The sequence below is a fragment of the Protomyctophum bolini genome, assembly GCF_963924005.1.
Source record: "Protomyctophum bolini genome assembly, chromosome: 14".
Lineage (NCBI taxonomy): Eukaryota > Metazoa > Chordata > Actinopteri > Myctophiformes > Myctophidae > Protomyctophum > Protomyctophum bolini.
Window position 1 is genome coordinate 34,462,938 of NC_137875.1, and position 23,006 is coordinate 34,485,943.

Consider the following 23,006-nt stretch of genomic DNA (forward strand, 5'->3'; position numbering starts at 1 on the left):
ACCAGGAAAGCATCTATGTCACTTCAGATTTTAGCTAAATATATCTGTTGGATATAAAAAAAATAGCAGATATACAAGCTCATGACACGTCACTTCGAGCCACTCTATAAGCCTGCTATTTTTGACAAGAACATTTGTGCAAACTTTTTAATAATATATCTTAAGCAAACATTTTTAACTAAAATCTTTGCTTCTGGGGTGTCACAGGAACAAAATATTTTGAATGGGGCTCGGCGGCCAAATACATATAATTTTGGGGGTTCTTGACATGAAAACATTTGAGAACCACAGATATAGCATAGGTTTTTCAGAAAACATATGGTTTAGAAGACATTTGTAGAATCTGAATTGGTTAATTGCTGAGCTATGCTCTAAATATATTCAGCTTTCTTAACCAGCTCAGTGGCCTTGTGGTTAAAGTGTCCACCCTGAAACTGGGAGGTCAGGGTTCGATCCCCGGCCGGGTAATACCAAAGACTGTAAAAATGGGACCCAATGCCTCCCTGCTTGGCAGTTGGCACTCAGCATCAATGGGTTGGATTGGGGGGTAAAATCAACTAATCAAATGATTCCCGAGCGGTGAGCGTGGCACAGCTGCAGTTCACCGCTTCCTTGGCTGCGGCTCACCGCTCCAAGAGATGGGTCAAATGCGGAGAACAAATTTCACTGCGGTAATGTGTGTGACAAATCGTACGACCTTGACTTTGACTAAACTGGCAAGTCCAGGATGGGAAAGCATGACGGCATGACAACACAAAAACGAAGGCAAACCGTTTATTGTCTATTTCAAAGTTCCAAATCAGTCCACTCAAAAATGTGACCCTTCCTCAGATCATACAGTACTAACTAAACATCTACACTTAATGTCAATGATCACTTAAAGGTCCTACAACATGTCCCATTTTTTGGGCTCCCCTACAGTGCCTACATGTCTTCTATCCCCACAAATACCCAATTTTGAACAATCGGGCTCTCTCATCATATTTGGGTTTTTGTACAGTGGTCTCACAACAGGCCGACTGATTTGGTGCGACACGTGATGTCATCGGTATCTCCCTACATTGCATAATAACTCCCCATCTTCAGTTCAAAAATGTGTATTTCGTCTTTGGAGACTGTGGGAGGGGAGGGAGGATGGGCCTAATTATAATGAGTCAACGATGTGGGAGGAGAGTAGCTGGGATGAGGGTATGACAGAGAAAATAATTTGCATACACAGCACCCCCACCACATCAGGACATTGAGGTACTGCAACTAAAACTGCTTTAGATGCCAGACAGAAATGACATGACTATATGATCAGAGTGGTGATTCACGCTCAAACCATTAGAAATAAGTTTGAGGGACATAAACAATTATATTAAATATTAAAATCAGTTTTAAAATGCATGCTGTAGTTCCTTTAACTGAATGACTACTATAACAATATAGTAATACTAACACATTAATAAGTCACCACCAGCACACACTTGTACTTTAGAAGAATATATAGTTAATCAGCTATCATTTGCTATTATATCATTATTATAATTATATTCAGTTTATTCACTGGTCAGTCAGTCCGCAATGTCCTGCTTCACGCTCATTCAAACAATGAAACTTATTGCAAAAAACATGAACAACATGAGATAACACTAATCAAATATGGCATGCAGCCACTGGCCGAGAGCCTTTGGATGGCATGAGATGGACCAATGACAGTGGGGACTGAGATGAGTGTGGCGTGCTGAATGGTGGAGGCAGCACAGTGGGCAGGCACTGCTAGAACTTACCCACTCACCCTTTACCTTCGGTTAGGACGGCAGAGGAGAGAGGAGACCGTTAATACACATACACGCACGCACGCGTATATACGTACACAGACACACACCATATATACAGAGGAGATACCACTGAAACAAATACCGTATATGCACATGCACACACAAACATGTAACAGACATGAAACGGACAATTTGTATTGTAATTAATGCGTGTGTGTGTACGTATGCACGCACGCATGCATCTACATGTGTGCATGTATAGCAGTGTGACTGTCTGTACAGTCAGACAGCTTGAATGCCTACAATTCACGGCCGGCTTTCAGGCTAGACTGCCTATGTTTAAAGTTACCTTTGAACAGCCAGTGCACCGATCGCTGAGTTGCTCGTCATGAAAATCCACTTTAAAACGGTGTAATCGCTTGTTTTAGTGTAAATATTCCAAAGTGCCGACCACAACAACAGAACGGACGGGGCTAGGCAGCTCTCCCATTGTAAACAATGGGGACTCAATTTCCCATAATCCTTTGCACGTCAGAGCAACGGACCTTTTTGCGATGACTTCATCAAAACGCGTCTCATATCCCATATTCTGTCCGGTGGATTGCCCGTATGACTTAAAAGTTAAAACTGATTAAAAACGAGGATTTAACAATGATAACATAACTCGGGCAACTCGCAAATCTCAGGGAAAGTGTTCTACAATTAATTAACTCAAGCAAGTCGTGAATATAAGTCAAAGTGTTAAGGACACATTCCAAACACACAATTATGCTAATGTAAGAGAAAAAACGGCTGCCATGAGCTGTGTAGTGTATGTGATCAATTGCAATTAGATAGAAAACCATACGTTGTGCCCTTCATGTCCTGATTAAATCATCTCATGCAATGAACAACGCTCATACCCAGGGGTGGTCCTTGCTCTCGATGACACGGTTTACACCAGAAGTGAATTTAAAAGTAGTTCTGTTTTTGTTATTAATTCATTCACCAGAAAGGAATGTGATACAAACAAAAATTCTGTGTATTGAGTGGTGGGGTGAGTAAATTATGGGGTGAAGTAGCACTTTAAAAAGGATATTTGCGTGTGTGACATTACGTACCATGACTATATCTCCAGGGGCGATGCTGATCTCGTCGTGGCTGCGAGCATCAAAGGGATACAGAGCTCTGTAATAGACCACCTTGATTTGTGGCTGTTGATCAAAGTTACAGACCGGCGTCTTCTGGTCAAACATATTGACCGGTGTCTTCTGGTCAAACATATTGACCGGTGTCTTCTGGGCAAACATACCGACTGGGGGTTTCTGTTCAAACATATTGACTGGGGTTTTCTGTTCAAACATATTGACTGGGGTTTTCTGTTCAAACATATTGACTGGGGTTTTCTGTTCAAACATACTGACTGGGGTTTTCTGTTCAAACATATTGTTTGGGGTCTCCCGCTCAAAGAGACTGGCTGGGGTGTTCTGCTCAAAGTGACTGGCTGGGGTGTTCTGCTCAAAGTGACTGGCTGGGGTGTTCTGCTCAAAGTGACTGGCTGGGGTGTTCTGCTCAAAGTGACTGGCTGGCGTGTTCTGCTCAAAGTGACTGGCTGGGGTGTTCTGATCAAAGTGACTGGCTGGGGTGTTCTGATCAAAGTGACTGGCTGGGGTCTTCTGCTCAAAGAGACTGGACACCGGTGCCTTCTCCTCGGTTCCTGATCGACAGAAACAGAGTAAAGACGTGGGAATGTGAAAACTTGTATCAAAACGATTTAAGTAAGCCCTTTCACTCCCAGTAAAACCACAGCACAACCTTTTGGTCCCCCAGAAATTAGGCCTAACTACCAACTAATCCACCTGTAAAAAATAAACATCACTTTTACTGTTTAGTGGGTACTAGAGGTCGCCTGGGAATCGGAGGGTAATCAGTTCACGACCCCGGTAAACCAATGTCATTTTAAAACACAAAAAGTAACTTACAAAAAACACCTTTTTAACACATTAGGCCAACTTTGTATTACGTAAAATTGGGATTAAAAAAAAATATATATATATATATATGTAAGTGTGTGTGTGTGTGTGTGTGTGTGTGTGACACAGATTACAACCACACACGGAGATTTTGAAAACATGACCAATGACAAAAAACTCCCATATCTGCTGGGCGAAGTACAACAATGTGCAAACACAGCAGCAAGATTTGTGAGTTGCTGTGATAGGAGAAGGATATCAAATGGAACACAACCACCCTAAAGACTAATCATTGTGTATATTCCTGCACTATACCTGCATCGAGTGATCTTGGTACATAGAAGTTGATCTATTGAAGATTCTGACCTTCAAAGTACATAATTTTTGTTTTGATTTTGACTATGCATGCAATGAGTGCTTGAGAATGTATACTAGCAGCCCCACATTTGTATTGCAGAATTTCAACTACACTTCGCCAGGTGATTATCGTGATAATCGTGGACAGAGAGAAAGGAAACTGGGAGAGAGAAGTGGGGTGGACCCAGGTTCAGGAGTCCAAACCATTCAGCTATTGGATCACGCTCGTTTGTGTTATTTTGTAATCTCACCATTTTATTTATTTGTATTTCCAAATGCCGTAAATTGCTTATTTTATGGGTATGGTCAAAGAGCCAGAGTACAGGCCAAAATGGAAAAGGGATTTAAATGACGTGCTTTTGACGCAGCTAGTACGGAATCAAAATGAGGCAACAATAAATTAATGAATAAAATCATATTCACTGGCTTTTACGGTTGCTACATTGACTATAAAACGGACAAGAGATGAACACCTGTTGAGGCCCAAGGGTCAGGCTGCTGGCTAAACAGCTTGTTCAGTTTTTCCTGCATGTCCTTCTTGCTTCTCCCACCCTCTTCTTCCTCTTCTCCTCCTCTCTTCCTGCCCTCTTCCTCCTCCTCCATCGCTCTCCTCTTTCTCTCCTCCTCCTCCTGCGTCACTCTGTTCAGCCAGGCCTGGGGGGCGGAGTTGGAGGCGGGGCTGGGTGGCTTGGGGGAAGAGCTCGCCACTTCATCTCTCCAGGCCACGCCCTCGTCTGACGACAACCTGTGACAGACGCACGCACGCGGACACAAAGGGTCACATTATAATTCGATTTGTGACAAAATGTTTTCATTGCTTTCACTTTTTTATTAAAACCTTTCCACCTCAAATGAGCGCATGCATACAGCATGGATACATGTGTAGACATGTGAAGACAAAAAAAACAACTTTGTCTTATTGTCTTCTCATACAGTACTAGGTGTATCAATTACGCCATATTCCTTTTGGATCTCATTGGAACATAATTATTTCAGATAGTTATTTTAAAAATGTTCTATCATTCACTGTATAAACATGGCAAAACTGGCATGGCAAAGTTGTATATATTCTTATTAACTATAGTAACGCCATGCAAATGAGACATTACATCTCAAGGGCCTATCCTTTCAATGAATTCTGAAAAGATTAAGCCATCACTTGTGAGGGAAATCTTTGACTTCACTGCACTCTTTTGATTGGTTTCGACTTTCAAGAAAATAATTATTCATATATATTAATATTATTTGAACATTATGTGTCACTGTTCGATTTTCCACTGACAAACACTCTCTCACTGTACGGGGCGTACGCAACAAGACAGTGATATTTGCTCTCCTCTGCTCCTTACCTGTTCTCCTCATGCAGCTCAGCAGACGTCCTCTCGACCGGTGTGTGTGTGTGAGAGAATGTGTGTGTCAGAGAGTGTGTGTGCATGTCTCCCTCCAGGTCCCTCTGCTTCTGCCTCTGCTGTCGACAGTGAATCTCTCTCAGTTCCTGCAAGGCATCATGGGATACAGGGAGGTACAGCAGTGAGGAGGAGGAGGAAGTGGGGTCAGAGAGGGCTGGTCGCTATGGGTTACCGTCAACAACGAAAGCAGCAGTTAAGTAGTGGTCAGGTGACCTAAACAAGACCCACCCCCCTCCACAGTTTTTTTTTTTTGAAGATAGCCAATTATTTTACTCCCTTTTTATTCGTCATGTCAATTAACCCTCCCCCATTTGTGTGTGTGCTGTTGTACCCTACTGTACCCTACTGGCTCAACAAGGATCCACCACCAGAAGGAAGTAAAGCCTCCAACCATTTAAAAAAATATATATATATCAACGTATCAATACGAAAAAGTTCTAGTAGTTAAGCTCACAACGCATCGCAACTTGTTGAGCTTTTTTCCCCCGTCTTTGTTTTTCATATTTTTTATAATCGTTCATTAATTATAATCGGGGGCAAAATTGTGAAATAATTGTGATATTGATTTCCATATTCTTTTCCCCAACTCTACTGCGTCACCCGAGCCCTTTCCACCGTTCAAACGTCACCTGACCAGATTCAATTTACATCCAGCATGTACAGTGTAAAGATTCTCTCCATTGACCTCAACAATTCATATTGTGAACATCAAAACTGTATGTCTGCTACTTCAAAAGTGTACATGGTGTGGCACCATCATCATAGCAAGGAATGATTAGATGCCTGCAAGTCAACTTTACTACTAGTGTTAGCTTGGAAACATACTTTACTGGTGAGTTTGGTGACATTTGTACACTCTCGAGTTAAAATATATGATGATTTTACTGTGTACATCATACTTGCCGGGGTATTTCTGCTCTGGACATTGGCTTTTTCAGAGTAATGGGATTCAGAATGATTGGTGCACATGTTGTTGTTCTTTTTTACAGGTATGACTAAACCGGGACAACATGAGATGCCGTGGTCACGTTATGTTGTTTTGTGAAAAACAATAACACATCACTTGTATGATTTGAATGAGGTCAGTGGAAGAGGGTTTTAAAGACGGTTACAGACTGGGGTGTTAAACTGGCCTCTAACACAGGACTGTGGCTCGGCCACTGGGAAGGAGCTTGCAGGGAACACAAGCGTGCTTTGGGGGGGTGGGTTGGTTAGAGACAGGAGTGGGGGGAGTCAGTTCTGTGCACCTATGACAACCAGCTGTGCCGTTAGGACGTACCCCGTTACTATGACAATACATCGCAGCTGTTTTGTTTCAGCCAAACAACCAATGTGAAGACACCTTCAGCAACCAAATTGTAGAGCAAACCACTGGAGGATTCAAAATACAACTGGTGAGAGAGAAAACTAAAAATACATTTACTGAGTGAGAGAGTTGAAGGGCACACGCACAGACATATGAACACATTACATGCTAAGAGCATGGGCACGCACATGCACACACGCACGCACACAAACTTCACGTAAATCATTTTTAGCTTTACTTATCTGATTTCAAGGTTCTGGGTCTACACCCTGCTTCTACTAGCTTCTCCTACTCGTCTGGCTGAAACATACTCAAGCTATAGCATATAAACATAAAAATGAACGCTAGCCTAGCAGGACAACAGCTTAATGTTAACTAGTCTCAGATACCTGCAAACTAGCACAACTGCTAGTTTAGCAATGCGGACCACATACAGTGAGTGTGCTAGCATAACTGGCCTAGTGGCGAGTTTGACAACACTGAACACGGTATAGAAGCGTAATTAGCCAATAGCCATGTAGCTAGGAGCTAACACCAGAGAGTAAGGGAGTGACAGGAAGATGAGGAGGACACAATGAGAGACAGAGGGAGAGGAAAGAGGTGGTAATAGAGTGGGAAGGAAGGAGGGAACAGTGGAGAGAGAAAATGGACTATGGCAGAGATGGAAAACAGACAGAAAGAAGAAAATCAAAAGGAGAGGGGATATGAAGGTCTGTTTGTCCACCTGAATAATGGAGTCTAGCCGTGTCAGACAGACCCTGACAGCTGACAAACACTCCTGTAGATGCACCTGGCACTGAAACACACACACACAGACGTCCATCCAACCCAAACACATGCAAGCAAGCACGCACCCCACCCACACACACACCGGTCCAACCCAAACACATGCAAGCACACGCGCACACACACACGTCCGTCCAACCCAAAGACATGCGCCACACACACACACACACACACACACACACACACACACACACACACTTTTAGTGCTAGCATATCGTTTATTTTCCGAGGTGCTGAGTTTGAAACAACTATGTAAACACACAGCCACACCGGACTCTAGAGTTCACACCTAAGCACTGTGTGTGGCCATTAGGGAAGTGAACGTCTCAGAATTATGGTCGCTCCCCACCGACAACCCACACTCTCCTCCTGGCACTGTCAGACACACTGGAGTAGCCTCAGGAACCCTACACTGGAGTGACGTCTTCATAAATGGGTCATCATCATATTAGTCTTGCTTCACATGGGTTGCACAGTGGTAGCACACAGTCTGAGCGTTTTACCAGCGTCATAGGCAACACTAAATCCATAAAGCCTGATTTATATTTTACGGTATACCACAGTGTTGCTTGGCGAAAATAGCACATCAAGCTCACAATGTGTCACGTTGCATGTTTTAACATCACAGACATAGGCGTGTGATATTATCCAATTCTTTTAAGCATTATGTCATATTTTAGCTATTGAAAAATAGAAGATCTACAAGCTCACATACGAGCATGTAGATCTGCTATTTTGAAAATGCGGCGCAAATCTTTGAATATATATATTCTTTCAGAGCGAACGTTTTAAACTCAAACCTTTGCTTTTGTGGGTGTCCCTGGAACTACATATTTTCAGATGGAGGTCCGCAGCCAAATACAGATAATTCGGGGGGTCCTTGACATGAAAAAGGTTGAGCACCACTGACATAGAAACATGGGTTTTTCAAAAAACCATTTGGTTTCAGAATCGGCCTCAGGTCTTGTCTCAGTTTGTCGATCGTCCCACATCACACTCCTATGTGAAGGTGGCAGCAGCTGGAGGAACTTAAACTCCTGTTGCAGCTTGTTGACAGGCACAAGGCAAGCACACTGTTCCCTCTCCCATTTGGAAAACATAAGCTCTACTGTTATGTTGTATTTATTTTTAACATTCTGAATTGGCCATTTTACAAAACAGTAAGGTTTTAGAATGTTTTTTAAATATTTTTAGGGTTAACTGGAGCATTATGACGTCCCTACAGTGGATATGTGTCTTCACTACCATTTCATCTCTATTCTCAAACATTGTCATCTATAATGAGTAATGACGTGTCAAAAATATGGGTGAAACAGAAACAGGTAAAAGTGACTTGGCAACAAAGCCAAATACAGTGCCAATACCATCGGTGTACAATTCAGAGTAAAAACTATCAACCGTCCGCCCAGTCTTACCCAGGACTAGAAGGGGATGTGGTTATTCTGGTTTATGATAATATTCATTCATTCAGTTCTTCTTCATGCCGAGTTACTGCTCCACCTCTTTTAGCTGGGTTACTGATCATCATCTGCTTAATGTTGTACTACACCTGGCATCTTAGTGTGTATAGCTTCAATGTACAGATTATTGTATTTTTTATATTATACCGTTTAGACTAATGATAGGTTATTGGTTTTCCTATGATCCTAGATTACTATGCCTGCATAAGCATTTGACGCATTACCTACCTCATCTTATCCTTGCTTAATACTGTAAATGGCTCTGGATTAAGACCGTCTGTCTGCTAAATGCCTAAATGCCCTACATCATACCACTGCTCTTCTTTTAGCACTCCAATGTTGTCCATTATTGGATTTATTTACACGTGTAATATATATTTAATATATGGTTTTGATATTTACAAAAACGTATTGCACTTTATTATTCATCCTTTTATTTCCGATAGTATTATTCTAACTTCGGCCCGGGGCCGGCACATGGTTTTCAGTGTGTGGTTGTGCGTGATTTTTTGTGCTTCTCAGTGCAAATTAATCAATGTCACTTTAATGTGCCAGTGCTAGCCAAACAGAACATCTTCCAACTGTTGTCCACAAGACACTGCATCCAAAAAATGACCAAAACAGACGCTGCCTTATTGTCGCCTACAGTCTTCATCGACATAAATGTGTTTAGTACCGTGAGATCAACAGCAAACAGCACACCTGGGCTAGTTTATATGAGTCTTTGTGTGAGTGAGGGTGTTCGGTGGTCAAACCAAACCATTCCGAGTAAGTTACAGTCAAACGCCAACAAGTTGCAACACCACAATCTGCCAGGCAGGGGGCAGCACAGAGCAGTATGCGTGTAAAACAGGGATGTTTATGAGAAACCTGCTTCAAGATCTTTTAGACTTGTTTAAGACCCAGTGGCAGAAAACACTGCCATGTTAAGATAGGCCGAATAAAACACTAACACAAAAAGGTGCCTGGCTACCTTTCTAGGGGCCTGCAAAATCAGACATTATATATATACATACTCTATAAAATTATATTCCAGCTGTACCGCAGTACCGCCCCAGGCCAGTAGAGGCAGCGTGCTCTACCTTTCTCCCTCTTTGTTGGTCCTGAAGCTGGTGTCGCAGGGCCTCTATCCTGGCACAGTGGCTGGCATAGAATTCACACAGACACTAACAGAGCAAGAAGGCAAAATAAGAGAGCCAAGAAGCAGAAAGAGAAAGAATACAGACATGGAAAATGCATAAGGATGGGGTTATTGATGGCATAACATGAGACAAATTAAAGTAAGGTCAGTAGTAAGTGGAAGAGACACCATCAAGACAGATGGCACATTGTAGGGAAAACGGTAGAGCGATGGAACGGTGACAAAAACAAGCATACAAGAAACAGAGAACAGGAGAGGAGAGGCAACGTTGAGAGAGAAGAGAAGCACAGCCACGCAGAAGTAAGAGAGGTATTTTAGGGACAGGAGCGGAGAGTCAAAACATGGTTCACAATTCACATCTGAGCTGTCTCCATCTGTTTTGAAATTAATCCAAAGTTACAAATCCAAAGCCCCAACACCGTTGGCGTTGGCCGTTGGGGCTACGGAACCATTAAAACAGACCCTCTTATTATCCAACAGAAACCTGCACTCAAACCTACTGTTTATGATATGTGTTCAAGCAGTGGCTCTTCTGTTGCCATCTCACTGTAACTACTAGACATGGCTATGACAACAATTGGGAAAACTACAGATCACGCCTTCTTTCCTCATCTCTTCCCCAGCGCACAGCAGAAAAACAACTCTTTCTTTGGTGGAGAAGATCAGAGGATAGGAAGCATAAACAGACTGCTGAGACCCAACCTGAGAGGGAGAGAGACAGAGGAGTCAAGTAGACCCCTCCTTCCCTCCACATTATTTCCTCTCTCCTTGAGCGCTACAGTAGATGAATGTATGTATGACGTCATGTTACATGGGCAGCGCCTTCCAAAAGCATGACCACCAGCATCACATCACAGAATCATCACAATCTCTCAACACAAACACCAGATAACAAACATTCATTCAATATTGAAGAAAGAACACCAGTTTTCACAAAAATAAGGAAGAAAAAAAGAAGCCACAAAGGAGGTACAAAAACAGTAAGTTAGCTGGTTAGTTAGAGTAATAGTTTTTTAGATTATCAACCTAACTTAAACCTGCTTACAATAAGGAAAACATTAATCTAGGAAGGTAATTTACTTTTGTGAAAACAAACCTATGGATGTTTGGCCCAAAAAAAACGGTAAGTCAAGTTGGCCAGCTGTACTAGCCATCAGTTGGAAACGGTGTGTATTTTAAATAGCTTGGACGTGGTCTAACTCTCCAGTGTCTCCATCCTGTATAGCGGAACTGGGGTTTTGAGCTTTATCTGACCATTACCTTTAACTGAGTGTTGAAAGCGTCTATCTCCAGCAGTTTGGACCTGGTCTCTCTCTCCACGGCGTCTAGCTGCTCTCTGAGCAGCTGTCTGCTGTTCTCCTTCTGTTCAACAGCCTTCTGCAGGGAGGACAGACTGTCACCTACACACATGCGTGTGTGCACACGCACACACACACACACACACACACACACACACACAGAAGTCATTGACAGGTGAATACTGAAAATATGTAACCCCTTAATAACAGTATTAACATTTTTGTCTGCGTTTGTGTATGTGAGGTACTCACGATGCAGGCTGTTCTGTTGAACCTGCTTCAGCTGGTCATTGAGACACTGCTTATCGGGAATGAGCCTGCCCAGCCACTGCTGGGAGTCCTGGATACAAAAGTAAACAATTATGTTAACAAGAACAAAAAACACAAATTTCCTTTTTCTCTATAATTGTATTATTTGCTCATTTGGTCACACGCGGCAAAGGCCGTTGGGACCGGGAGTTGAACCCGCGGCACGCCGCCAGGCTGGCCCAGCAGCCCAGGTGCCCAGACGGCCGAGCCAACCGCCCGGGCCGAGATGACCACCGTTTTAAGGCCATTTATAGTTTTGTGGCGTTTAGTTGAAGCTGTATTTCACTTTGTTAAAACTTTGTCTGTATGTCAACCTCACCTCCATTAACCAAGCTTTAGACATTACAGTTGCAACCCTTTCTTATATTGATGTTGATCAATATTTGCTAGAGTCACTGGCAGCCTGGCAGGATCTCACTGTTCATGAGGCGAGTCCACAGGACTGGGCGTCATCCCTTCTATGGCCAGCTAGTGAGACTGCCAGTTGGCCAGCCAGCGAGCTAGTTAACAACTTTGATACGATAAACATACCTGCATGTGCTGCTATAGTCAGTGTATGCTCGAGTGAGATGATGCTGATGTGGCTGTGCTGAATGATGTGTGTTTTAGATATAGTATGCATTTGTTATGCAGACCTGTAGCTGTTGCTGCAGCAGGGTGATCTCAGCGATGCGGGTCTCCCGGGTCTGATTAGTCTGCTCCACCTCTCTGCGCTGAGCCGCCAGACGAAACCGAACATCGTGGAGCTTCCCCTCCAGCTGGGATTTCTTGTCGTTCTAGAGAGACAGGTAGACCTTGAAGTTGTAGACCACCAGCCTGTGGTTTCAGCGCATTACTTCTGTGGCGTTTGGTCGGCTATGCTCTCCTGTGTAGTGTGTAATGAGTTTAATGAAGGTGTGAGACCGTACCAGAGCTTCCAGTTCAAACTCCAGGGTCTTCTTCCTGGCTCTTAGTAGCACTATGCTCTCCTGTTCTCTGTTCCTCTGGATCAGCAGCTCCTGCCGGCGCTGGCGTTCCCACTCCAACTGACGCTGGCGCTCCAGTTCTCTTTTAGCAGCCTAAAGACACACCCACACATAAACACACAAGCACACACAAAGTACCGTCACTTTTGCCATGTGTATGTTATGATTCCATTATCCTAAGTTAATCTTTAAATAAAAAGCCCATGTACAGTAGACTAGACATTGGTTCTTGATGGAGATGCTTCTAGCAGCTATGGTATGAGGAGACCCGAGACACATTTGATATAAAATGTAGAAACTGTAAAAAGCAAAGATGACTTCGCTCTTTCTTCTCCCTCCCTCCTTTGCTCCGTACCTCTCTCCTCTCTATCTCTTTGCGTCTCTCCTCCTCTCTCATCCTCTCCAGTTCCCTCTGTTTCTCCAACTGCCTTTCAAGCTCATGTTGTCGTCGTCTCTCGTGCTCCATGCGTTCACGCTCCTGAAACGCACAAGCAAACCGTTAATCCCGTTTAATTTCCTTCATTTTAAGGAACATAAACTAGATGGCTTGTACAAAAACCGATTGGTCTTCGACGCCAAAAGTTTATAGTTACACGGTGGCTTTTTTCTCTCACATCATACTCCGATTTAGCTGAGAACACACATTAAGATTGAACCCATAATATCATAATTCCAATAATGTAAAACGTGTCCATTATTAGGGCAGGTCATCATGGGCTACACGCCATCTTGTAGTCGGCAGGAGTTTGATCTGTCACCTCCAGATTGACCAATCGGGGTGTTGCCATGATTAATCAAACCTGTGATTCTTCGGATTGGATTCTGGACAAATCTGAATGTAAATAATCCTGTGGTCGTCGATGCCGCGTCCTTGTCATCAACTGTAATCTAAGTAGGTCTTAAAACGATGAAAAGCCTTGATATCCCACATTAATTAAGCTGTGTACACAAGGCTTTTAGACGGAGTAGGACATAATGGCAAGATGGCAGCTGTGTGAATAGGCTTGTGTTAGTGTGTTTTATATAGTTTTTTTTAGGTATTGTGTTTAATATTATTTTTACTTTTCTCTCCTGCTCTTCTCTCTCCAGTGCAGCCAGTCTCTCCTGCTCTTTCCGTTGTTGCTCCAGGAGGAGCTGCCGTCTTTTCTCCAACTCCAGGTTCCCTCGCTCAAAGTTTTCTCTCTTCTTATCCTCAAAGGACACTGTGGGGGGGCGAGGAGGGAGGGAGCACAGACGAGAGGCAGGTTTAGATACAAAGAAATATCATGGCTATGACATCACTTGTGAATCCATAATGATGATATATTAACATTACAGCCATTGATGGAATATTGCTTTTAATTTGATAATACTCTTCACCATCGTATGAGTAGTTCTCGGTCTCTAGGTGATTGATAAAACCGAAAAAGGAACCAGAAGTGAAAAGTTCACCTCATCTGACTGAATGTGAACAGATTTTTTTTAATCCATTTATGTCGGATTCTTTCTCAGATTGTGTACGGTAAAACAAGCTTTAACATAACTAAAGCATAGCTTAGAAATTGCCTCGCAAGTAAAAAACAATAAATAATGGTCAGAACAAGGATTTGAAGAAGACAACATACTTGCTACTAAACGAGACTTTGCTACCGACAGCTTCAATGTCTCAACGACATTGGTGAGTATTCAGTAATAGATGTGAGGGTCTGAGTACCTGGTAACGCTTGGATCTCCTCCTCCGCCTCCTCCTGGACACTCTTTGCGTCTGACTGAATGCTGTCACTGCGTACACGCCTAACACAAACACACACGTGTTACCTTCAAGTAGTTCACAGTCAAAGAAGAAAACTGACATTTAATCATTTCAATACTTTTAACAGCAGTAGATCAATTTAAGCCTATAATAGCATATAAAGGAAATGTAAGCTTCTCTGAAATTCTCTGTTCCGTGAGTTTGTACATCTGCAAACTGTTGCTATTCTGTTTCCTGGGGAGATATGAGAAATTTCCCTTTTCCCTTCTGCTAAAAGGTTGGGAACCACTGATATAGACGGTAGGATATACACATGCATGTATGATTAATATGAATGGTACTGTCAATGGGTCAGTGTTACCTGAAGGTAGGTGGTATGTAATCTGTCAATGGGTCAGTACAGTTACCTGAAGGTAGGTGGTATGTAATCTGTCAATGGGTCAGTACAGTTACCTGAAGGTAGGTGGTATGTAATCTGATTACCTGAAGGTAGGTGGTATGTAATCTGCTGGTAACGACAGCGGTAGAGGAAGCCCCGACATGGCCATGTCTATGAGATGCATGGCCAGGATGAACTCCTCGGCCGTCAGCTTCCCATCCGTGTCGATGTCAGACAGACTCCTGCAGAAGGACAAAGACAATTAGATTAGAATCCAAGAGAAAACTGCTCTAAAAGACTCTGATGAAAGAATATTTATGTCATTAATTAACCTTACTGGTAAAAACAAAAGAAGTTGGCAATGCTATAGATAAACATTTGGCCACCTTCATGTTCAATACAACGCATCGCGACACATTGTGAGTGTGTAGATCTGCTATTTTTGCCACGCGACACTAGTGTGCAACCGAGTAGAAATCAGGCTTTATCCTCTCTTTTTGTCTCTGTGTACAATTTTCTTAATCCAGAGCGTTTAGGAAAACGCGAGGTAATACATCTAATGTATAGCAATAGTAATCTAGGATCATAGGTAAACCGAGAACATATCATCAGTCTAAACGGTAAAATCTATAATCTGATTAAACTATACTATACACACTAATAGTATGCCAGGTCAACAAATGAGCCTGGCATCCGTTTACATAACATGCTATCTAATTACATTTTTGCCTTTGCATAAGCAAGGTCGTCAAGTGCTACGGGCTGTGTAAATGATTATTAGCGATCACTGAGAAATTATGTGACACTGAATGTATCACTGCTTTATTAAATCCAAGTCAGGGTATTCAAACTCCCGCCTGACGGGATCTATAGGGATCTCCTGATCATTCTCTGTATCTCAACAGCTTTCTCTATGCTACAGAACATGAAAAAAAACAACAGCACCAGTTCTGTGTCAGGGCTCCTAAACTCCAGGTCTGTTTTTTTTGTATTATCTGCATTCATGTCCTTGGCTTACTGTACAATACAAGCACTTAGTGGCCCCGTTTGTTAGAAAAACATTAGCCATTTGTGCTAAACACGAGGCATGTGAAAAATAGCAAATGTCTAAAATGACACAGATGCTTTCCCGCTTTAACCCATATCGGGCGGGAACCCCTGTTGGTGTTTTAAGCATTATGTTATGCTTTAGCTATTGAAAAATAGCAGATCTACAAGCTCATAACGCGGCACCGAGTGCCGCGCTACGATCTTGTAGGTCTGCTATTTTTTTTTTAATCGTGAAAATGTGGCGTAAATCTTTGAATATAGATTCTTTCAGAGCGAACGTTTTTAACTCAAATCTTTGCTCAGGTCAAAATGGGTTAAAGGAATATTTCACTGTACTGACCATATTGATGCCAGCTGGGTCTGAGGAAGGCTGGACTGCATTAGAATAGTACGGGCCTGGGGACCTGGAAAACATACAAACAAGTGTGTTGTGGACAAAATGTGTTGTGGGGAAAAATATGTAATATAATTATGCAAGGGATAATCAATGACAAGCCATGCGGTTATTGAAAAATAATTGCATGAAACGGAGGCGAAGCTCTGCCTCCGCAGCATGCATTATTTATCTATGACTATTGACTGCACAGCTCGGAGTTGATTATCCTGCTCATACCACCTTTGAGCAAAAGTAAAAGCACTTTACGAGGTCCGATCTATAGAGTAGTGGTGGGAAATTACCGTTCATTAATCATTTCAGTGCTCAAATTATTTCGTACACTACATCGTTCAAAGAATGTTGCATTTTGCCACTGACTCACTGAACCTCGTGTCAACAGGGAGGAAAATGAGGAAAGAGAAAGTGACCAAATTCATTCCTGTTCACACTACAGACTGAATCATTTTGAATGAACCGTTCATGAACAGCACATCACGTATAGAGGCCCCTCAACATGTGATTCCAAATTGGGTACGATTGGATGTTGCACTCATGAGATATGCTTTTAAGAAATAGGCCCTGCCCACACATTTTGTCAATTACAGGAAATAAGATTCATAATTCATTTGGTGGAAAAACTGTGATATTTGTAGCATTTGTGGTGCTGGTGGAAGCTAAATGACTTCAAAAACACGGCTAAAACATAAGCCTGGCTGATATAATTACATTACAGCTCTGGGATTTTAACAACAATGGAGCTATGGCTTCCGGACTGGGATATGAGCTACATTTGTCTGGCAAGACTGGCCATACTTAGTAGGTGAAATGCATTTTCTCATCTTGGGATTTTCATAGGATATGTTGACAATAAGGGGGGGAAAAGTACAATTACGCATAAGGCACAGGAGGGAGGGTCATAGGGAGAGAGCGAGACAGAGGGAGCATCTGCTTTTAACTTGCTATGGTTTTAAGTGCTTTCAATAGCAATAGGATAGGGAGGCCACGTTGTTAATACTCTTTGTTTGTTAATCACATAATCTTTTGTTGTGGCGGTGCAAACGTAAGCTGTGGCGTACCACCATAGCTAATATGTGTACGTCTATGAGTGTGTGCATGTGTACCAGTGAGATGTCCACTCATCATCTTGTCATGGGAATTGAAGAGTTGTCTGTATTTCAACCTGGATGATTGAGGAACCGCCCAATCAAGAAGGGGAGGGGTCTGAGCACTGGAAAGCAAAGAGAACAATGCGTTTCGACATTTTTAGCTGGCTTACTTTCTCCAAAGTTTTAAGTTTGTTACACAAAAGCCAACATTGGCTGACTAGCATTAGTGTATCAAAAAGGAATTCCTACTGTGTACAGTGTGCATCCTGTGTAAGACATTTCCGGTCCTATGACCTAGTACCTACCCGGCAGCATCGAAGGACGGGCCTTTCTGAAGTTTGCTACTGGAACGATTGAACGATGAAGACTTGTTAAGGGAGGAGCCTGGAAGAGACAGAGGATGCTATGTTTTAGTTAGGCTATGTTGGACAAACTATGTGAAGTTGTGAACACATACTGTAGGTCAGTTGTTGTGCAATGGATAGGTCGCAGCAGGCGCACTCGGGTGTTTTCACCCCTCAGCTGTTTCTGACAGACATGCTAGGGGTTGGAACATGCATCCAGCAAGCCCAACCCAGTAGTCACTTTGAGTGGCACCACACAAAGCCACGAGTGAACTGTATGTTGGACATTACTATTACTAACCCTACCCCAAACCCTAAACTAGAGATGTCCCAATACTGTATCGGATCGGCCCTTGTTTGTCATATCGGGTAATATCGGTATCGGTGAATATGCCAGTCTAGCCACCGATACGACACAGGGGTAAGGGGTTGACACTATGGCAGGTAAATAAAATGTTGGAGTTTGCTTTGGTGTTGCCCAAACTGCAAGTGCACATTTGAGTGAGGAGTCTGCTGTAAACACAACACGAGATATATAGCTAGATAGCTATAAACACAACATGAGATCACGACACTGGTATCGGTATTGGCCAACACAGAAATTGAGGTATCGGATGGGAAGTGAAAAAATTTGTATCGGGACATCCCTACGGCCAAACCTAACCAAAACCGCAAGCACGTCGCCAGCATGTGGATGAACATGTACTGTATGTCGAACATTACTATTACTAATACTAACCCTACCCCAAACCTAACCATAACCGCAAGCACGTCACAAGTTCACAACGCATGTCGGACCAAAACAAACTTCACTTTATCCGCAAAAAAAAAGTGTTTATAGAAATCGCTAGAGAGAAGGGACTTTACAATACGTTACACTAGTTGTCAAACTAATTGTAACGAAAATGACGTAATGCTCCTCGCAACTCTGTGTCCTAGCAACACTAACAGACATGCCTACCGTGTTTGATTATGAAAAAGTGGCAGCCTGTGCGAAATTTGCCTAGATAAGCCCTGTGTAGCTGTGCGGTTTGACGACACTTAGATGTCAAAGGGTTCAAGGCTTTAAATGTTACCTGGATGGGAGAAGCCTGTGATGGAGGATGGCGGTGCTCCATTAGCGATGGGCGGGGGGAGGGGCGGCGGGGCCGAGGACACGAGGGGGGGCGATACGCCCACAGGCAAAGGTGGCAGAGGGAGAGGAGGCAGGGCAGTGGCTAGGGGGGGCATGCCTAGACCACAACAAAAAGATAGATGGATAAAATGATCATAATTAATATGTTGTCCATAATTTAATGAAAAACCTCAGTATACATTGTCTTGATACTGGCACAGAAGGTACGGCAATCATGGGCTGCATCCCACGGAAAATACAACAGATGAACAACAATGAAGTGATTCATTTAATTTCATTCATCACATATATGAACATCGATTTTCAATTCTAACACAAATCTACACTATTATTCTTAAGTAGGTCTATTATTCTTTGGGACCAACAGGCCACGAGAAAGATATCTGCATATTGCATATAGATATTATATAGCATGAAAATGTGCCATTTTTTCTTACCAAAACCCGTCTGTGGTGGTGGTATAGCCATCAGTGGCTGCTTCATGCTGGGGGGTAGACTATGGGGCAGAGGGTGACCCTGAAGCTTCAGTTTGATCAGCTTCATGGCGATGGAGAACTCATGGATGTCCATACGACCATCACTGTTCATATCAGCCAGAGCCCTGCCGAACAAACGCATTATACATTTGCAAATACACAGGAACAAAGTGCAACCTTTTACATTTGGGCAGAAGTGGAAATGCTGTTGAAGGTAGAGACCCTGCATGACATTCTAATGATGTGTCCATGATATACAGTATAGTGTTGACTACTCCCACTAATTTTGAAAGCCAATTACAGGCAAACGGCATGGAATATCAAAGGCCTGTTTGAATGTCCCTTCCACAACACTAACATCAACACTCACTGCCCTGACACAGAAATAGTGATAGTATTTTCATTTTGTTCACCATCAGTCTCACACTCTCATCCCATACTTTAGTTTACCAGAAAGTCCATCCATCTCCATAACAGAGTAATAGGATAACTGAACTTCATAATACCGACATACAGTAGAAGTTCAGAAAACTGTACCATGAGATTAAGAAAGTTTATTGATATACAATATTAATATAATTTCCTCACAGACTCTAACAAACAAATGCTCTGTGTTCATTTGTGTGATATCTAAACCCGCTCTGATAATGACCTTACAGTAGCTTGAGTTTGTATTGTAGTCACGTGACTCACCAGATCTGGGCCAGGATGGGAGGGGGCAGTCCTGATTGGAGAAAGAAGTTCCTTGCCTGGTCACCTAAGAGACAACACAGGAACAGTATATTACTTTCATTGCTTTCACCATCAAACAAAGTAACGGACAATCTTAAAGGGGGAATTAAAAAGGGGTGTAAGTGATATATTTGTTTGTAAAAGGTTCCCCTAAAAAGCAAAGACATGGAGGATGGAATATACTAACCCATTTTGGGCGGGAACCCATTTTGGTGTTAGCATTGTGTTATGCTTTAGCTATTGAAAAATAGCAGATCTACAAGCTCATACGAGCTTGTAGGTCTGCTATATTTTAAACTGTCAGGATTTAAGATTTTTTTTAGAATCTGATCTCAGGTCAAAATGCGTTAAAGAACCACCACTCTTCTGTGCATTAGAATCTGATCTCAGGTCAGAATGGGCTAAAGACGTCACACATAATAGTATAATGTGGGAGTTTAGTACGTATGTAATGTCGATAATGATCTTACATTGACTATTTATTTACCAATGCTTACCAAACACAAACTGTATTTATCTGTGCGTGCGTGCGTGCCTTGTGAACATGTGTTCATCTACCTGTGATGTACCCAGCAGCAGTAGGGGCAAGGCTGTGAAACTGCTGATCATGTTTGGCTCTCTCATCCACTGAGATCAGAAAGACGTCCGATACCGGACCTGACGGACAACAAGATATGTGGTAAGAGTTAATTTTCCCCACCAAGCCAGATGACTTAACCACAGAGGAGGAAGTGTGCGTTGCATTAGTCATCGGTTTCACTTCTGTGTTGTAGACTGTAGAGGATTGCCTTGGAAAGGTGAGTCATACACGTTCAAAAGGATGGAGGCAGTGAAAAGGGCAGGCTGCACCCATGCTGCGGCCTTGTGCTTAGTTACCAAGTACCCACGGACAGTTCTTCTGTCCAAAGAACCTATTTTAGAAAAGAATCCTTGCACCGCCACTCACTGGCACATTTGGTCGATCGACCGATCCATCCAGCCATCCGTCGGTCGGTCGTATCCTGTATATTTTTGTATACACGAATGAATGGAAACGATTATGATTACGCAAAATAACTTACGATTATGAAATAATTTTGACAGGCATATTTCCAAGGGGAACAAACAAGATAAGTGGAGCGAGGAGAGCTGAGTGCAGCACTGTGAGTGAGGCGGGGCTGCTACATGTGGGCAACAAAGTGTTGCTGCGGGAGTCGGAGACAACAAAATGCTGGTTGTTTAATGTTTTCTTGACTTTTCCGCAAGGTAGAGACAAAAACAGTCGTAGGGAAATATGCAGCTGGCATCGATACTAGTTCTGCATATGAGAACTGAAACCATTTCAAAACATCTAATATTCAGAATAAGTATTGAAGTTGAATTTTTTTTTTTCGCAATGCCCACTGAAAAAGAAGTGTATAGGTACGGCATATACCTTCATAATACTTTCAACGGTTATCGACTAGTTACTAGTCGATAACCTTCATAATACTTGACTAGTATTGCAACACAAAATAAGCGACCCAGAGTAGGGGTCTATTTAACACTGTTGACATAGGGACAGATCTGTTGCATTCAGAAATTGTAAACCAAAGTGCAACTGTCACAGGCCCTGAGTGACCATGTCAAACATGAAAAAACTCAGTAGCCAAACACGGTTATTGCAGGCAGTGTGGCAAAATTCAGTGATAAGGACGGGATCCGTACGCTTTTCCGACCAGTCATTTGTCCGACATGCGGAAAACGACCGGATTAATTCACAAAAGAATCATTGTAGAAAACTTCCAAGGTTTTATGTGCCCAACATGCATCATTGCCATCGGTATCCAACCTCAGGCAATGAACATTTGTTTTTATTTCTCTTTATTATGCAAAAGCATAAATGCCTGTGTGATAATCTATATGTTTTGTACATTGTTCTCCATTGTCTCAGTCCCTGTGGATCTACAGGAGATTCCAAACATTGAAGACAAAAGTGAGGATGATTTTTTTGTAGTACTAGTTATGCGAGTGAAAGGAAAGTGGATGATCAGTTCACAGTAAAAGAGACTCAGAGGTCAACAAAAACCCATGCATGCGCATGTCACGGAGACACACAGGCACACGTACTGACCTCCAAATGTAGTGGGGAACTGTGCCATGGTTCAGTCAGTCTTCTGCTGCAGCTATACAAGACCTGAAACACAATACAACTCATGAAGCAAGGTTTGACACTAAGGTCTCAAAAGCACTTTCCCATCAATCAGTGCAGGTCACACAATACTACAGTATGTGTGTCGCCTGTATCACAGTGGTGCGGAGGGGGAAATGCAGGTTGTTTTCTTGAATTAGCTTGCTACCTACAGTACCTAAAGAAAATTGCAGTGAGTATACGTGATCCGAGGCCAACTGAAAAATAAAAAATAAAGTATAAAAAGTATACGGTATATATTAGTTAATACCCTCCACTACACTACTGTCCAGTGTCCATATTAATGCATCACATTGAACACGGTACATCTCCAAAGCAAAACTAAACTTTTAATTAGAATACTGTCCCATGCTAAACTAAACATTTAGAATACTTTCCCATGCAAAACTAAACTTTTAGAATACTAGTCTGTTATGTATCTCCATTACCAGAGTAGACCTCAGTGATTTCCTTGTTTTGTTGCTGATCCGATGAACAAAAGGGGACATTCTAAATCTAGGATTTATTGCGACTGTAGGTCAGAGATTACTAATTTTCAAAACCTGAAAAACATGTCAGTCCGTCCGTCACGCCCTGTGACACTCTCCATATATGGACCTCATCAAACCCAGGATAGCCATACATGGAGAAGACTGGATCATCACATTGCCGTCCAGCAACTCTACATCTGACCTCAAACCCTTAGATCTCCATATATGGAGCTGACCTGCTCTGACATTCCATTAAGTTGATCCTCCCCCACCCGTCCTTCCTCTTCGAT

The 23,006-nt window shown here is 42.5% G+C and overlaps 1 protein-coding gene across 2 annotated transcripts in view; it reads right to left on the reverse strand.

Annotated features, from left to right (window-relative positions):
- The window catches only part of itsn1 (intersectin 1 (SH3 domain protein)), a 55,874-nt gene that overhangs the window by 26,084 nt on the left and 6,784 nt on the right, over nt 1-23,006 (reverse strand). Inside the window, exons 2-21 of one of the 2 annotated variants that reach the window (XM_080782542.1) lie at nt 22,169-22,231; nt 20,635-20,733; nt 20,038-20,101; nt 19,306-19,469; nt 18,810-18,965; nt 17,695-17,773; nt 17,405-17,511; nt 16,248-16,311; nt 14,962-15,099; nt 14,440-14,519; nt 13,809-13,948; nt 13,102-13,224; nt 12,690-12,839; nt 12,417-12,557; nt 11,725-11,812; nt 11,435-11,574; nt 10,116-10,199; nt 5,422-5,567; nt 4,546-4,817; nt 2,864-3,459 (exon numbers count right to left, since the gene is read on the reverse strand). In XM_080782542.1, the coding sequence (XP_080638668.1) occupies nt 2,864-3,459; nt 4,546-4,817; nt 5,422-5,567; nt 10,116-10,199; nt 11,435-11,574; nt 11,725-11,812; nt 12,417-12,557; nt 12,690-12,839; nt 13,102-13,224; nt 13,809-13,948; nt 14,440-14,519; nt 14,962-15,099; nt 16,248-16,311; nt 17,405-17,511; nt 17,695-17,773; nt 18,810-18,965; nt 19,306-19,469; nt 20,038-20,101; nt 20,635-20,733; nt 22,169-22,196 (2,859 nt within the window). In that variant the 5' untranslated portion in view covers nt 22,197-22,231. The remainder of the gene's footprint in view (nt 1-2,863; nt 3,460-4,545; nt 4,818-5,421; nt 5,568-10,115; nt 10,200-11,434; nt 11,575-11,724; nt 11,813-12,416; nt 12,558-12,689; nt 12,840-13,101; nt 13,225-13,808; nt 13,949-14,439; nt 14,520-14,961; nt 15,100-16,247; nt 16,312-17,404; nt 17,512-17,694; nt 17,774-18,809; nt 18,966-19,305; nt 19,470-20,037; nt 20,102-20,634; nt 20,734-22,168; nt 22,232-23,006) is intronic. The other variant, XM_080782543.1, reaches the window with a different exon arrangement.